The sequence below is a fragment of the Oncorhynchus masou genome, chromosome 23 (genome assembly GCF_036934945.1).
Source record: "Oncorhynchus masou masou isolate Uvic2021 chromosome 23, UVic_Omas_1.1, whole genome shotgun sequence".
In the NCBI taxonomy this organism is placed as follows: domain Eukaryota; kingdom Metazoa; phylum Chordata; class Actinopteri; order Salmoniformes; family Salmonidae; genus Oncorhynchus; species Oncorhynchus masou.
This window is the reverse complement of record NC_088234.1, coordinates 48,727,574-48,744,859: the sequence shown is the minus strand read 5'-3', so window position 1 is coordinate 48,744,859 and position 17,286 is coordinate 48,727,574. Positions and strand designations below refer to the sequence as shown.

General features: G+C 46.5%; 1 protein-coding gene across 19 annotated transcripts in view; it reads right to left on the bottom strand.

Moving 5' to 3' along the window:
• The window catches only part of birc6 (baculoviral IAP repeat containing 6), a 156,129-nt gene that overhangs the window by 98,950 nt on the left and 39,893 nt on the right, over positions 1–17,286 (bottom strand). For 4 of the 19 annotated variants that reach the window (XM_064932342.1, XM_064932343.1, XM_064932344.1 and 1 more), the window contains exons 24-47: positions 16,986–17,173; positions 14,932–15,231; positions 14,589–14,688; positions 9,951–10,165; positions 9,532–9,740; positions 9,000–9,346; positions 7,618–7,837; positions 6,897–7,309; positions 6,390–6,517; positions 6,084–6,215; positions 5,530–5,745; positions 5,230–5,413; positions 4,850–5,050; positions 4,079–4,212; positions 3,353–3,506; positions 3,085–3,201; positions 2,817–2,974; positions 2,510–2,636; positions 2,263–2,373; positions 1,811–2,072; positions 1,019–1,590; positions 734–909; positions 436–550; positions 94–288 (exon numbers count right to left, since the gene is read on the bottom strand). In XM_064932342.1, coding sequence (XP_064788414.1) covers positions 94–288; positions 436–550; positions 734–909; positions 1,019–1,590; positions 1,811–2,072; positions 2,263–2,373; positions 2,510–2,636; positions 2,817–2,974; positions 3,085–3,201; positions 3,353–3,506; positions 4,079–4,212; positions 4,850–5,050; positions 5,230–5,413; positions 5,530–5,745; positions 6,084–6,215; positions 6,390–6,517; positions 6,897–7,309; positions 7,618–7,837; positions 9,000–9,346; positions 9,532–9,740; positions 9,951–10,165; positions 14,589–14,688; positions 14,932–15,231; positions 16,986–17,173 — 4,974 coding nt within the window. The remainder of the gene's footprint in view (positions 1–93; positions 289–435; positions 551–733; positions 910–1,018; positions 1,591–1,810; positions 2,073–2,262; positions 2,374–2,509; positions 2,637–2,816; positions 2,975–3,084; positions 3,202–3,352; positions 3,507–4,078; positions 4,213–4,849; positions 5,051–5,229; positions 5,414–5,529; positions 5,746–6,083; positions 6,216–6,389; positions 6,518–6,896; positions 7,310–7,617; positions 7,838–8,999; positions 9,347–9,531; positions 9,741–9,950; positions 10,166–14,588; positions 14,689–14,931; positions 15,232–16,985; positions 17,174–17,286) is intronic. The other 15 variants (XM_064932346.1, XM_064932350.1, XM_064932351.1 and 12 more) reach the window with 10 other exon arrangements.

Sequence of the window (17,286 nt, the reverse complement as noted above, 5' to 3'; positions counted from 1 at the left end):
ACACATGCACATTTTGACATCAAATAGAGGACAACGGGAAAAACACAAGGCAAACTGCAATCATTCAAACACGAAAGGGAAAACTCCACATACCAAGGGGAGCAAAGTTGTGGAGTCCTTCTGCGTTGTCGGGCTCGGAGGCTAGGACCCGGGCTTTGAGGCTGCCGTCAGCAGCCTTCCCTGGGCCAGTGTCCAGGAACTTCATGATGGTGGACACCATGCTTCGTGCCGTGTTCACTATGGCCCGTGTGCTGGTCACCATGTTGTTACAGATCAACTGAACGCCACCTGCAGGCAGGTTAAATATAAACACAATGTGTTTAGTCTAATGGACAATATACTAGGATATTTCCCTGAATGAATGAATGAGTGAGTGAGTGAGTGAGTGAGTGAGTGAGTAAATATGTATGTATGTATATAGGTAGGTGTGCGCACCCATGTCGTGGAATGCCTTAAGTGCCTCGCTGGTGTCCAGCACTCGGAGGATGAACCAGAGCAGAGGTTCAGACAGCTGGCATGTGGACAGAGAGCCCTGGGAGAAATACAAAGACTGCTTGAGGTTTAAAAACTTTCAGCATCAATGGGTCAAACAGTCAGATATATTACAAACAGAAGTACTACACAAGCTAAGTTTTTTTCCCCCTCAATCTTTTAATCTTCACAAGTAAATGTCTAAACAGAAAAATCTTTTAAAAAATGGTGCCCTTTTGGTCATTGCTGAGCTCAGTCTTACCTGTCTGCCCATGTACCCACAAGCCATGTAGGTGAGGATGGGCTGCAGCATAACCTGCACCGAGGTGGCCCTCTTGCTCAGAGAGGTGAGGATGGTGAACAGGCCGTCTCCTACAGAAATGGCATCTAGTCCGCCATGGAAGTTCTCATGCTTGGTCAGGTGGAGACCACTAGCACCTACAGACAGGAAAGTATCATCAATAACAAACATTTCAATATAGTAAAATCGGCTCATAGGTGATCCATATTAATAATGTTTTCAAAAGGTAAGTGCGCATATGCCTACCTATGATCATAGCCATGGCACTGCTGTTGCACTGGCCCAGAGCCGAGAGGATCTGGCTCATGATCTGCTGGTTGGCCAGCACCAGGTCAGCCACTCCGGCCGCAGGGCCCTGGTTCGGGGTGGCCCCTCCCGCTGCCCCCTCCTTGCTGCCGCACACCTTCTCCTCATCCGACGCGCTGCTGTCCGACGCCCCGCTTCCCGCCGGGGGTAGACGCCCACTGAACTCACGGTCGCCCGACAGGGGCAGCTGAACCAGGGCGTTGACTAGCTTAAGCAGGTCGAACATGAGTTGGTCGCGCGTGGTCTCACCGCACACCGCCTTGGCGTCACCGGGCCGGATGATGTTGGCGAAGAGGCCTCCAAAGCAGGCGCGGGCGCCCACAGAGCTGTCGGAGCCGCTGCGGGACACCACCTTGTCAGAGCAGGTGATGTAGTGGTGCACCAGGAAGGTGATGGACTCGATGACAGAGGAGATGGTGGTCACTGACACCACCTCAAAGTTCTGCTCCAGGGTGAACTCTAACAGCTTGACCTGAGCGTCCAGAGGACCCTGGCCTGACTGGAACGGACCCCTGAAGGAAGACGAGAAGAGATGGGGGGGGGGTCATTGACGCTGTCACTTTACAACAATTCAGTGTACTGTATTGTGATGGAATCAAAAGGATGGCTTTTGTTGCAGCCCAGCTATAACATCAGATAAATTGAAGATGACTAGCGATCATTTGAATAATGTCTATTAAGTGCTGGGGTTGAACAGAAAGCTGCTCTTAGACCTGCCTCTAGACAACCTACCTCTCAGTGGACAGGATGTGCATCAGTTTGAGCAGGAACTCACTAAACATCTGTGGGCAGGTGGAAGAGAGGTGCACCTGGAGCCTGGTGAGGAACTCTTGCATAGCTTGGGTGGCAGTGGGGCCGACCTGAGAGCTGTACTGGCTGGTGCCATGGGGGTTGCACCCAGAGAGGAATCGTACAAGCACGTGCACCAGCGTGGGGTCCGACACCATCTGCTGGGCCGTGCTGTCATGAGCTCCCATCCCACTGCTGGAGGCTGCTGACACACAGGACAAACACACACTCGATTAAAAAAAAAAGAGTACTGTTGAAGGTCCTTTGGGTTTTAATTATCTTTGGTTACACTGCAACTTCAATATACATTTGACTATTTCACAATCCTCAATGTGAAATATCAGTGGCTGTGGCGCTGTGTCTTGAGAGTGAGACCCTATTAAGGGTGGACTCACCACTGGAGGGCATGTTGGTCATGAGGGTAAGGGAGTGAAGCACCAGACACCAGGTCCTCAGGGAGGTGTTGGGGTACCAGGCTAGCACTGACAGGAAACTGCTGATAGAGGCTGGATTGAAACACAGGAGACAGAAGTTTAACATATAAACACATGTACACATGCCCATATAAAAAAACTAAAGGTGAATGGTTTGAGAGTTAAGCAGAAAAGGGAGTGGATTGAGAGACATAGGGTGACCTCTGACCTTGGTTGAGTGGGATGGTGGGCACTCTACTGGCGTTGAACATGAAGATGTCAGATCCACTTTCCTCAGTGCCCCCAGAGCATGAGTTGAGACTGAGGGTTAGCCACAGCTGCAGCATAGACTCCAACTAAAGCAAAAACATGTGAGAGCACTGAATCTACAAATTCACTAATCCAGGGTAACAAACACATTCTTGGAATGGTCCAGCTCTGTGGAGGGATGAGTAAAACTGAGGGATTTGCAACAAGTCAATCAAGTCTTCTGGAGTAGTAGAGACCCTTAACTAAACAGTCTGTTGATGACTGACCTGTACGTGGTGCACCTGGAGCATGGAGAATAGCTTGTTGAAGCAGGCACTCAGCATGGGGATGGAGGAGGCCTGTACCATTAGGCTGCTTCCTGGGGGGGAGCCCCCATGGAGCCCCCGCAGCAAAGAATCATCTGTCCCGTTGGATGCCTTGGACACTGGCGGGAGAGAGGGACACAGAAGGGTCAGCAATCTGATGTTTCACCAGGCTTGAAATATTTTTCCAAGACTGACGTGTCTATAAATCATTTGTTTCTTAGGTGTAGACCTGCAGGGGAGGTTGATGTGAGCGCCTGCAAGATGGAGTCTGCCTCCAGTGTGGCCATCATCTTGAGCATAAGCTCAGCCTGCTGCTCCAGCCCTACCTCCAGGCGGGCGTCCAGAGCTGTGGGAGAGGTCAAAGGTCAGGGTTATAAGGCAGAATGTATTGCTTTACACACATGAAACATGCGAGAGTGCAAAGACAAGCAGTGGTGTGGAGTCCGAGATGAGACTAAACCTTAGAGATGATATCAGGATACAAAATGCACCTTCACCTTGTGACACGGAGATGGAGAGACTCTGAGAACCAGGCTTTTCGACAACAGCCGGGGGCTTGGACACAGCAATCCCTACTCCCCCTATGTAGGGGTTGTAACCGTAAGTGCCATAGTCAGCACCCCAATAGTCATACCAGGTGCTGCTAATGGGCTGTAGGGAGAGAGAGAGACAAGAGAAACGCAAACGCAGTCATTCCTCTCAGATGCTAGGTACCTGTATAACATGACATGCACACAAACACTAAATTCCTTCGCGTGCAATGGCAGAGGGGGGGTTTTTTCACAGAAAGAAAAGTAAGAGTGAAGAGAATAACACTTTCCCAAGTTCGTTAGTTTGATTGATTGGGACTACATACAGAAAATTGCTTTGAGACTCAAAAAGCCTGAGCCGAGTTAAATTGGGAAGTTCTATGGAGAAGTGAGGGTGCAGGGCTCAGGGGGAGGTGGTGCTGGGGAGGGATTCAATAAAACTAACTTTGTATGACACACACATTTATGTATTTATTTAGAGCAGAAATTGAACATGATGGTTTTACATTTGAAAAGCTACATCATTGATCAGTGGGGTTTATTTAAGTTAATGTACAACTGATGTTTGTTTTGGGCAGAATCAATAGGGGTGATGCTATCAATAACTCAATATAAAATGCAAGAGAGCATTAAATAGAGAGAAAGAAGGGAGTGGAATAGAAAACACGCAGTTGAAACATGCAAGTTACGTACCTTAAAGACTTTGGCGGCAAGGGGATCTTTTTCCAAATCAATATCTAAAGGATCAATATCAACATCCATGAGGTCTTGTAGCAAGTCAAAGTCAATGTCTTTATCTTTTTCCAAAGATGACAGAGGTGGAGCACCTTTGAATAACGAAAAGAGCTTTAATATTGCCAAGCAAGCACACTAAACCAGAAAACTCAGAGGCCTTCTTTTAGGAAATTACTAGGCAATTTTAAGGCCTACAAAAAATTGGTTGGCCCACTAAATCATCAAGCTCTGACAACTTTGGCCAAAATTCTGACTTGGTATTAACGCACAAAATATGTGCTTTTGTGTAGCCCATTGATGATGTCAAGGGAATTAAGATTTGTGATTGAACTCAGTTACGCAATCTCAAGTCAGGATTTCTACCATGAATTATTGCAACTTTTGCACAAATTAAATAATAGTCTGAGGAAAATAACAACCACCCCTTAAAGCATTTTGATATCTTACAGGCATTAAATCTACACTGTTTGAACTCAATATCCAAAAAGGCAAACATAACAAAACAGTCCATTCCGAATTAAACTGGTTAGAGAAGCTCTCAATACTCTCCTTTAAAATAAAACTGTCAGAACAGGAAGCCGCACAAAATACAACAAAAAAATACTGAGAATAAACATGCAGCTAGCTAAAAGGGGAAAAAAGAAAAACAATTTAACACAAATGCATTCATCATGATAAGTGAGGGGGTCCATGTGTAAAATGTGATCAAGGACTGGCCTACCAACGCACTTTGGAAAACAGAGGAGGTCCCAGGAGTACCTGCGATGATATCCGGAGACATGGCCTCGTCAATGGTTTCCACGAGGGGGATGGGGGTGGGCTGGGCTAGGGAGTCGTCAGAGTCTATCCCTGCTGAGGACGATGCCCCTGCTTCCTCGCCCACCGCCCCCTCGTCCATACCATCCAGGGACCCGGGGGACAGCAGCTCCCCTAAGGAGAGGAGAGGGGTCAGAAGAAGGTTAGTGTTGTGAGAAATTAAACAACTAAAGACTGCTAGCAACGCAAATATTCACCATATCTATAATAGAATAGCAGGTTTAGCTAGAAAACCGAATTCTTCAATGACATGAGAATTGAACAGTGACTTGAGTTGTAGCAGCTACCCCTACCTGCCAGGATGTCCTGCAGCATGCAGGTGAGGGAGTACTGGGCCCAGGCCCCTCCCCAGGAGATGTCCCCCCTGTTGAAGTCTGTCCCCACCAGCAGCAACAGCAGACGCTCCAGCTGGTGCTCCGACACCACCTCACACAGGTGGATAGTGGGCCTGGTGGCGTTGGCTATCCTGGCCAAGACCTGAAAGGTCAAATCAGACATGTGATCAGAACAACTTTCTGACAATGTATGCATTTACATCGTGCCAACCCAATCCCAATTCAAGGAACACAAATCAAGTTGCTGGCAGTGCATACCTTGCAGACGAACAGCAGGAGGTCGGCGTGACAGGTGAAGTCCATGGAGAGAAGGAAAAGGGAGAGTTTCTGCACCACGGAGATGCAGCGCTCGTGGGCCAGTGTGAAGGGCAGAGGCTCCACCTCTGGGGCCTCCTTGGCGGCCGTGGCCTCTGTGTCCAGGGTGGAGCGGGGCCACTCAGCTGTACGCCTCAGACGGATCAGGTCCTTAAAGTGCTGCCATGGAGAGAGATGTGGAGAGAGATGGAGAGAGCGAGAAATAGATGGCGGCAGATGTCAGGCAGCGGAAGTCTATTAATACACATGGTTTAATCTATCCCTATTCCAACTAGCATATTTGTAACCTGTGCGAGTGTGTTGGTGCACACGCTATGCTACCTACATGTGCAGATCGGTCGTAACGTGTTGAAAGGTGACCCAAAAACATACTTGATTTATATTTTTGTGTTACCAAGATGAGAGAAAAATAATTATTTCATTCTTAGTCATTCGATTTCTACGGGAAAACCCTTTGATATTCCAACTTTCCTTTTCAGAACTTCTGAAATCCTCACCTTGGATGTGGCCTGTTTCAGCTTGGCCTGCTCCACCAGCAGTTTGTATGAGGAGCCTTTGTTGCTCTGGATCTTCTCCTTCTCAATTTGCTCCACCAAAGCCTTCTGTTTTGCCTTCAATAGATTTAACTGCTACAATGAAAAGGACAGGATAAATAAACACCGTGAAGACCATCTTTTACATGACTTCATGCAAAGCCAGTAGTAAGAGGGAGAACACAATAACTGTGACTAAAACAGATTTACGGGAGAGATTCACAACTCCCTGACGTTTTTGAGACGGACGTTGGATTTGGACACATTTACCTGTTTGTGGTGCACCAGCTGTTTGCGGATCTTGCGGGAGTACAGGCGATCCAGGCTGCTGTTGCCTTTGGCTGAGCGGTTAGAGCTGGAGGACTGGAGGCTGTTATTTATAAAGCTCCACTGATTACCTTGATTCATTGGAGAGAGGTGGGGGGAAAAAAAGGCACGTTAGAGTTGGGTTTTTGGTTCCAAATCTATGTGCAATAATATTACCCTGTTAATATGATTCGTGGTTCTCAAAACGTAATACTTTTTTTTGTAATAAAACCTTGTTGATTTTATAGCTAGCCTCGCAGACAAAGAGCAGTAGGATAAAAGTTTATCCTAAGCCTATAACATCACTCGTGTAACCAGGCTGTTAGAAAATATTTTTTTAAAGAGTCAAAAAGCAGGGAATAGGGTAGACAAAACAATAAATATGATCAGTGTCGTGATTGCTTGGCCTCATAAGTCCTCAGCAGCACATCTCATTGGAGAGCTACACCGCCCTAGCCTACACTACGCTACCTGTCAAGGTGCGCTCCCTCTCCTTCCCTCCCAGGTGCTTCTTGCCTGCAGACGCCTCGTCCTCCACACTGGCCACGTAGTCCAGCAGTCGCGACACAAGCATCACCACCCAGCTGATCATGGGGACGTCCAACACACCTGCCGCACACACAGACACACACTCATAGGTTGCTGGTTGAGTCCAGAGCCCTGGGAGCCCGGTGCTGGGGCCAGGAACCACCCCAGCCCCCCATCCCTGCTGCCAGCCCAGGGACCCGCCACCTCCGGCTAGCCCACCTTCAGTCCTGCGATGGGCAGCCGCCATAGGCTGCTGTAGGGGGGACAGCAAGCTGTCCAGCAGGTTAAGTAGCCCCTCCAGCACGCCGCTGTTGCTCAAGGATCTTTGGCCGATGCAGGACAGGAGCATGAAGACCCTGAGGGACGACACATATAGGACCCGGTCAATCTCCGCAACATGGAAGCACAAATCAATAAGTCTGGGTGGGGGTGGGTGCTTCTGATATAAAGATAGGTGTTTGTTACATTCAAACACACACCTATCTTTACGGAAGTTAGAGAGGCACCCCAATGTCACCAGTCAATGGGCAGTAACCAGTTTGTGGGGTGAGGGGGAAGTGTGGAGATAATGATTGTCCAAGGAGCTACAGTTTGTCAGTGTGGTGCAAAGAATCTAAAGGGAGTGCAGTGGATAGAGACAGCTCCTCAGTGCATAAAGGCCCACCTGTCCTGGGGGAAGATGAGCAGCTGCTCGGAGTTGTAGAGCTCCTGCAGGACATTAGAGAGGAACTGGCCCCACCAGCGCTCCCCTCCACACAGCTGCACCAGGAGCAGGCCTGCGTGCAGACGGATCTTGGGCGTGCCGCTGATGCACAGGTGCTTGAAGAGCTCCTCGCAGGCCTGCGCGTGGAACGTGCTCTGCAGCACGGACGGGACTGCGTGCCCTAGAGGGGGAGGACAAGGAGAAAGTATGATATCAAGTGAAAGATGGTAGTCAAATGAGAGCTAGGGAAGGATGAGTGGGAAGGAAACACAAAATGTAAGGGAAAGAAACAAGCTAAATATAAACAAATAAATACTGTTCAAGGGTGGCGATATCAACTAAGAGGGTACGTGATATAACGAGGAGGGAAACTGAAAGAGGGGTACAACGCAAGTGACTGCCAAAAACATTAAATTACCACACGTACTTGACTAAATCAAATAGCGTTCAACAGAAGAAAAGTCCACAGTTCCCAGAAAGGGCCTTTCATGAGGAGACACTGACCACTACTCGGAAACCACAGGCCTTGAAAAAGCAACTCTTCACTTCAGAGAGAAAAGTACAGACATTATCCTTCCAATCAAGACCTTAACAAGACATCTCAATCCACTATTCTGCAGACAGCCAGTGGGAGAACTACAGAGGGCTGGATATAATGAGGGAGATTAAATGAAAGGCTCCACTCCACTGCTCTGAACAGGGCCATTTGGAATTCACTGAGGGTACAGAGACAGCGCAGGCATAACGCCAGGAAACACCAGCAGCAAGGGGATAAAATACTTTATTCTCTTTCATAAGAAGAGACTCGTGAAACTGTATGACGAGATGCTAGGGAGCGTCAGTAGTGATTTGACGGGTGAGAGAAGATTGCTAAGCACTCTTCACAGAACCATGGGGCTTTCAGTTAACTTTGAACAACTTTGAAAAGCGAGTATTTATCAAAACTTTTTCAAAGACATCATACAGAATTGGTTGTGAAAATACACATTGAAAACATAGAATATTTCATTTAAAAAGGCAAGCGAGGGCAGAAGACAAAAACAGCAAATAATTTATTCCTACATTTCTCGTGGCTTGAAAGAATTCATGCCTCAAACATGGCTATGGTACAAAAATGCTATAGGCTTATGCAAGAAGGGGAAAATACATGTATTGAGGAGGTGTGGAGGTGTGACTCAGATCATTCTAAAAAATAACCTACCAATGTCCCCTAGAGATGTTGTTATGAGAACAGACTATCAGGTAAAGAACGATACTGGTTTGAGGCTAGGCCAACTTCAACTTTTCAGAAAAGTAGATCCCATCCCTGATACAGACCCTGTGGCCCTCCCCAGACATCTCACCGTTGTTAGAGTGCAGAAGGCTGAGGAGTGTGTCCAGCAGGTAGCGGATGATGGTTCTCAGCTGCTCGGTGGATGAGTTCTGGATGAGCTCCCGGGGGTCGTACGGCTCAGGCAGGATCTTGCGCCCGGCTCCCAGGGACACGCGGAGCCTCTGGACAGTGTGGTGGGCCAAGTTGAGTTGTAGCTGCAGCTGGATACAGTCCTGATAGGCCGAGAAGACACGCGCGTCCTCCTCCACCGCCTTGTCGGGCTTCCGCAGGAAGTACTGGGCATTGTTGGCACTGTTCAGAGGAGGCAGGTCGATGTTCTGGAGTAATGTCTCCAGCCGGTGGCATCCCAGGTTGTACCTTAGGGAAAGGGCGAGCACAAAAGAGAAGTAAGAGTCAAATGTGCATCCTATATCCACAAAGCATTAGTCCATCTCCATTGATGACAAAGCTTGTCTGTCTAGCAGATACCGCATAAACATATATCTCAAATAACTTAAATCAGAGTTAGCTAACTAGTTGAATAGTTTGGTATGCCTTCTGACCTGCACTGGATGTCCTCCTGCAAGGCCACCATCATGGCCAGGTGCTGGTCCAAGTCAGGTTGGCTGGCTGCGTCACTCTCTCCCCTCAGGGGGTCGTGCATCAGCTTCAGCTCGCTCTCCCAGGGCAGGATGTAGGTGTGGCCATAGTAGAAGCCCAATGGGATCTTGGCCCGGGCATTGGTGCTGCCATAACGACCAATCACAGTGATCTGTTGGGTGAAGTGGGAGGGATGGAGAAAAGGGGATGAGGTTGTAGGAAAACAGCTGCTGTGGAACAAGGGAAAAAAATGGATAACGGCGCAATTTCTTCAGTGCCCACAGAGTTCAGATACTTATTCGAAACCCGTGAATAAGAAAAGGTATAGAAAAGAAGACAAATGGACAAAGATCTTCAGAGACAATGCATCAATGCCACTGACTTTCATGAAGCGGCAGACAGGGGGCGGCAGAAGGTCGTGCAGGATGAGGGAGTGGGTGCTGATGTCCGTGGCAACCACTAGCCTGCGTCCGTCCACCTCCTCCCCCAGCGTCCAGATGTCGATAGACAGAGAGGCCAGGTCCCCACAGGTGGGGATCAGAGCGTCTGTCAGTAGCACGGGACGACCAAAGTCCAGTGTCACAAATCTCCGCGCTCCTGGGACAAGAGAGGAGGTATTTAGGTCACAAGAGCTTTCCAAAACAACATCTCAAATGAATAGGGCACAACTCATGAGACATACAGTACCAGTCAAAGGTTTAGACACACCTACTCATTCAAGGGTTTTTTATTTTATTTTTTAGATTGTTGATTTGTTTAACACTTTTTTGGTTCCACATCTATTTTATATTTGAGATTTTTCAAAGTAGCCACCTTTTGCCTTGACAGCTTTGCACACTCTTGGCACTCAAGCAGCTTCACCTGGAATGCTTTTCCAACAGTCTTGAAGGAATTCCCACAAATGCTGAGCACTTGTTGGCTGCTTTTCCTTCACCCTGTGGTCCAAATCATCCCAAACCATCTCAATTGGGTTGAGGGGTCGGGTGAATGTGGAGGCCAGGTCATCTGATGGAGCGCTCCATCACTCCTCCTCCTTGGTCAAAATGTCCCTTCAACAGTCTGTGTCAGTGTCATTTAGTAGAGGTTTCTTTTCAGCAATTCGACCATGAATGCCTAATTCACACATTCTCATCTGAACAGTTAATGTTGAGATGTGTCCGTTACTTGAACTCTGAAGCATTTATTTGGGCCTCAAACTGAGGAGCAGTTAACTCTAATGAACTTATCCTCTGCAGCAGAAGTAACTCTGGTTCTTCCTTTCCTGTCGCGGTCCTCATGAGATACAGTTTCAGAGCTTACTGGTTTTTGCGACTGCACTTGAAGAAACTTTCAAAGTTCGTGACAGTTGCAGAATTGACTGACCTTCATGTCTTAAAGTAATGATGGACTGTCATTTCTCTTTGCTTATTTGAGCGGTTCTTGCGATAATTTGGGAAATAGGGCTATCTTCTGTATACGACCCGTACCTTGTCACAACACAACTGATTGTCTCAAACGCATTAATTAAGGAAAGAAATTCCATAAATTCACTTTTAACAAGGCACACCTGTTCATTGAAATTCATTCCAGGTGATTACCTCATGAAGCTGGTTGAGAGAATGTCAAGAGGGTATAAAGCTGTCAACAAGGCAAAGGGTGGCTACTTTTAACAATCTCAAATATAAAATATTTGTTTAACACTTTTTTTTTTGGTTACTTCCTGATTCCATGTGTGTTATTTCATAGTTTTGACGTTTCACTATTATTCGACCATGAGGAAAATAGCAAAAATAAAGAAAAACCCTTGAATGACTACAAACTTTTGACTGGCACTGTATGTACAGTGAAGTCGGAAGTTTACATGCACGTGAGCCAAATACTTTTAACTGGGTTTTTCACAATTTCTAATTTCTAATTCTAATTTAATCATAGTAAAAATTCCCTGTCTTTGGAAAGTTAGGATCACCACATTATTTTAAGAATGTGAAATGTCAGAAGAGATAAAAAAAAAATTCAGCTTTTATTTCTTTCATCATAATCCCAGTGGGTCAGAAGTTTACATGCACTCAATTAGTATATGATAACATTGCCTTGAAATGGTTTAACTTGGGTCAAATGTTTTGGGTAGCCTTCCACAAGCTTCCCACAATAAGTTGGGTGAATTTTGGCCCACTCTTTCTGACAGAGCTGGTGTAACAGTCAGGTTTGAAGGCCTCCTTGCTCGCACTCGCTTTTTCAGTTCTGCCCACAAATATTCTATAGGATTGAGATCAGGGCTTTGTGATGGCCACTCCACTACCTTGACTAAGGTTGTCCACAACTTTGGGAGTATGTTTGGGGTCATTTTCCATTTGGAAGACCCATTCGTGACCAAGCTTTAACTTTCCGACTGATATCTTGAGATGTTGCTTCAATATATCCACATACTTTTCCATCCTCATGATGCCATCTATTTTGTGAAGTGTACCAGTCCCTCCTGCAGCAAAGCACCCCAACAACATGATGCTGCCACCCTCGTGCTTCACGGTTGGGATGGTGTTCTTCAGCTTGCAAGCCTCCCCCGTTTTCCTTCAAACATAACGGTGGTCATTATGGACAAACAGTTATATTTTATTCCATCAGACCAGAGGACATTTCTCCAAAAAGTTTTAAAAAACGTAGTCTGGCTTTTTTAATGGCGGTTTTAGAGCAGTGGCTTCTTCCTTGCTGAGAGGCCTTTCAGGTTATGTCGATATAGGACTCGTTTTACTGTGGATATAGATACTTTTGTACCCCTTTCCTCCAGCATCTTCACAAGTTCCTTTGCTGTTGTTCTGGGATTGATTTGCACTTTCGAACAAAAGTACGTTCATCTCAAGGAGACGTAACGGGTCTCCTTCCTGAGAGGTATGATGGCTGCATGGTCCCATGGTGTTTATACTTGCGTACTATTGTTTGTACAGATGAAAGTGGTACCTTCAGGCATGGAAATTACTCCCAAGGATGAACCAATATTTTTTCTGAGGTCTTGGCTGATTTCTTTTGATTTTCCCATGATGTCAAGCAAAGAGGCACTGCGTTTGAAGGTAGGCCTTGAAATACATCCACAAGTACACCTCCAATTGAGTCAAATGATGTCAATTAGCTTATCAGAAGCTTCTAAAGCCATGACAATTTCTGGAATTTTCCAAGCTGTTTAAAGGCACAGTCAACTTGGTGCATGTAAACTTCTGACCCACTGGAATTGTGATACAGTGAAATAATCCGTCTGTAAACAATTGTTGGAAAAATTACTTGTGTCAATGCACAAAGTAGATGTCCTAACCGACTAGCCAAAATTATAGTTTCTTAACAAGAAATTTGTGGAGTGGTTGAAAAACCAGTTAATGGCTCCAACCTAAGTGTATGTAAACTTCCAACTTCAACTGTATGTATACAGTGGGGCAAGAAAGTATTTAGTCAGCCACCAATTGTGCAAGTTCTCCCACTTAAAAAGATGAGGCCTGTAATTTTCATCATAGGTACACTTCAACTATGACAGACAAAATGAGAGAAAGAAATTCCAGAAAACCACATTGTAGGATTTTTTATTAATTTATTTGCAAATTATGGTGGAAAATATCAATCTCTTTTCTCATTTTGTCTGTCATAGTTGAAGTGTACCTATGATGAAAATTACAGGCCTCTCTCATCTTTTTAAGTGGGAGAACTTGCACAATTGGTGGCTGACTAAATACTTTTTTGCCTCACTGTATGTGTGCATACGTGCATGCATGCATGTATATACACAAAGTATATGGACACCCCTTCAAATTAGTGGATTTGGCTATTTCAGCCACATCCGTTGCTGACAGGTGTAAAAAAACCGAGCAAACAGCCATGCGATCTCCATAGACAAACATTGGCAGTAGAATGGCCTCACTGAAGAGCTCAGTGACTTTCAACATCGCACCGTCATAGGATAACAACAAGTCAGTTTGTCAAATTCCTGCCCTGCTAGAGCTGCCCAGGTCGAGCTGCCCAGGTCAAGCATAAATGCTGTTATTGTGAAATGGAAATGTCAAGGAGCAACAACGGCTCAACCGTAGAGTGGTAGGCCACACAAGCTCACAGAACAGGACCTGAGAGTGCTGATGCTCGTAGAGTGTAAAAATCTGTCCTCACTACTGAGTTCCAAGCTGCATCTGGAAGCAACGGCAGCACAATAACTGTTTGTCTGGAGCTTCATGAAATGGGTTTCCATGGCCGAGCAGCCACACACAAGCCTAAGATGACCATGCACAATGCCAAGCATCGGCTGGAGTGGTGTAAAGCTAGTTGCCATTGAACTCCGGGGCAGTGGAAACTCGTTCTCTGGCGTGATGAATCATGCTCCACCATCTAGCAGTCGGACAGACAAATCTGGGTTTGGCAGATGCCAAGACAACACTACCTGCCCCAATATAGTGCCAACTGTAATGTTTGGCAGAGGAATAATGGTTTGGGTTAGGATCCTTAGTTCCAGTGAAGGGAAATCTTAGTGCGGATCCTTAGTTCCAGTGAAGGGAAATCTTAGTGCTAAAGCCTACAATCACATTCTAGAAGATGATGTGCTTCCGACTTTAGGTCAACAGTTTGTGTTAGGCCCTTTCCTGTATCAGCTTGACAATGCCCCTGTGAACAAATTGAGGTCCACACAGAAAAGGTTTGTTAAGATGGGTGTGGAAGAACTTGACTGGCCTGCACAGAGCCCTCACCTCAACCACATTGAACATCTTTGGGATTAATTGGAACGCCTCCTGCGAGCCAGGCCTAATTGCCCTAAATCAGTGCCTGACCTCACTAACGTGCTTGGCTGAATGGAAGCAAGTTCCTGCAGCAATGTTCCAACATCTAGTGGAAAGCCTTCCCAGAAGAATGGAGGCAAAGGGGGGGGACCAACTCCATAGTAATGACCATGATTTGAGGGTTGTAAAATGAGCAGGTGTCCACATACTTTTTGGTCAAGTAGTGTATACGCTCTTGAGTTTCATTTACAACTGTTGATCCAGGTAAAAAGGCACAAAAAGGTAACTGTACTTACCAGAGTGCATGCGCTCAATGATGATGGACTGCTGTGGAGGAGGCTGGAGGAAGTGAGAGGCTTGAGAGAGGGCCAACGCCAGACCACTGCCCATGGGGTTCTGCAACAAACAAAGACGCTTTTCAGTCAAAATATTTTGAATATAAAACTTCTTAATTTAAATATTTTATTAATTGACGAAATGCAACAAAAGTCCCTTGGTGTTCATGTGAAAGCACAAACCTAACTGCTGTGCTTTGAGCTGTTGGCATTTTAGTAATTTAGCAGACGCAACCTTTCGGTTACTGGCCCACACTCTTAAAACACTAGGCTATCTGCCGTCAAAGAGTTGTTTGTGACTGACCGGCTTGGCTTTCTGGCTGTTCTTGTTGTGTGCGGCCAGGTTGACAGGCGGTTGGTCTATCATGGAGCCAGGGAAGAGCTGGGCCAGCTCCACACTGATGGCTGCCGACACCGCCTCGTTGGGAGGAGTGAGTGGTGGCGTCATGAACAGCGGGGTGGTCTTGGGCGTGGGGGGGATGACTTCAGAGGGATGGATGAAGAAGCCGGGGGCACTGGAAGGCACAGAGTTGTGGATGGGACCCACGCCGGAGGCCGCAGCTGCTGAAGTGGTCTGGTGCAACTTTGCCTCCAGCTTGGCCTTCTGTTCCGAACAGACAGGATTACTTCTCGGCTAAAACTGCCAAATATCACACTGATACATTGCATCCGGAAACTATTCAGACCGCTTCACTTTATCCACATTTTATGTTACAGACTTGACTTAATCTAAAACTTATAAAATAAATTACAATCCTCAATCTACACACAATACCCCATAATGACAAAGTTAAGTTTTTTTTTTTTCTAATTCAAAAATAAAAACAAATATCTTATTTACATAATTATTCAGACCCTTTGCTATGAGACTTGAAATTGAGCTAAGGTGCATCCTGTTCCCATTGATCATCCAACTTGATTGGAGTCCACCTGCGGTAAATTCAAATGATTGGACATGATTTGGAAAGGCACACACCTGTCGACCAAGGTACCACAGTTGACAGTGCATGTCAGAGCAAAAACCAAGCCATGAGGTCTAAGGAACTGGTCGTAAAGCTCTGAGACAGGATTGCGTCGAGTCACAGATCTGGGGAAGGGTACCAAATCATTTCTTCAGCATTGAAGGCCTCCATCATTCTTAAATGGAATAAGTTTGGAACCACTAAGACTCTTCCTAGAGCTGGCTGCCTGGCTAAACTGAGCAATCAGGGGACAAGGGCCATGGTCAGAGTGGGGACCAAGAACCCGATGGTCACTGACAGAGCTCCAGAGTTCCTCTGTGAAAATGGGAGAACCTTCCAGAAGGACAACCATCTCTGCAGCACTCCACCAATAAGGCCTTTATAGTAGTGGCCAGACGGAAGCCACTCCTCAGTATTAGGCACAACAGTCTGCTTGGAGTTTGCCAAAAAGCCCCTTACGGACTGTCAGACCATGGTCTGGTCTGATGAAACCAAGATTAAACTCTTTGGCCTGAATGCCAAGCGTCACGTCTGGAGGAAACCTGCCATCATCCATACGTTGAAGCATGGTGGTGGCAGCATCATGCTGTGGGGATGTTTTTCAGCGGCAGGGACTGGGAGACTAGTCAGGATCGAGGGAAAGATGAACAGAGCAAAGTACAGAGAACACCTTGATGAGAAACTGCTCAAGAGCGCTCAGGACTTCAGACTGGGGCAAAGATTCACCCTCCAACAGGACATCAACCCTATGCACACAGCCAAGACAACACAAGAGTGGCTTCGGGACAAGTCTCAATGCCCTATGTGGCCCAGCCAGACCCAGACTTGAACCCTATGAAACATCTCTGGAGAGACCTGAAAATAGCTGTGAAGCAATGCTCCTCATCCAACCTGACAGAGCTTGAGAGGATCTGCAGAGAAGAATGGGAGAAACTTCCCAAATACAGGTGTTCCAAGTTTGCAGCGTCATACCTAAGAAGACTAAGCTGTAATCACTGCCAAAGGTGCTTAAACAAAGTACTGAGTAAAGGGTCTGAATACTTAAGTAAAATGTCATTTTTGTTTTTTTACAACATTTCAACAAACCTGTTTTTGATTTGATATTTTGGGGTGTTATGTATAGATTGAGGAGGAGAGGGGGGAGAAAGTAATCCATTTTAGAATAAGGTTGAAACGTAACAAAATGTTGAAAAAGTCAAGGGGTCTGAATACTTTCCGAATGCAGTGTACATGAAGTCTGACACATGATATTGGTGTTTGTGCGCATAGTGACGGCTTGGATAAGAAGACGCTTGTACGTGCACCTGTGTGAGTACATAACATGCATGTCTGTGAATACTTGTGTAGGGACATGTCTGTCCGTAAGTTTGCCTGTATGGGTACTAGAGTCCCTGACCTGTTGCTGTAGTTTGAACAGCTGCTGCTGTTTCTCCTGGAGCACCTGCAGCTGCTGCTCTGCAGACACCATGGCGTGTGACAGCGACTGCAGAGCCACCTGGGCTGCCGAGCTCAGCGCCGTGGACGCCTCGCCCACTGTGCCCGCCGACAGGCCACCCACAGCCGGGGTCACACCGAATGTGCTCACTGGGAGAAGAGGGCAAAGGTCAGGAGTATAAATCAAAATCCCTGAATAGGAACAGTGAAGATGTTTAATGTTCCGTTTCACAAAGGGTCTGGTTAAACCTTTACACAAGAAA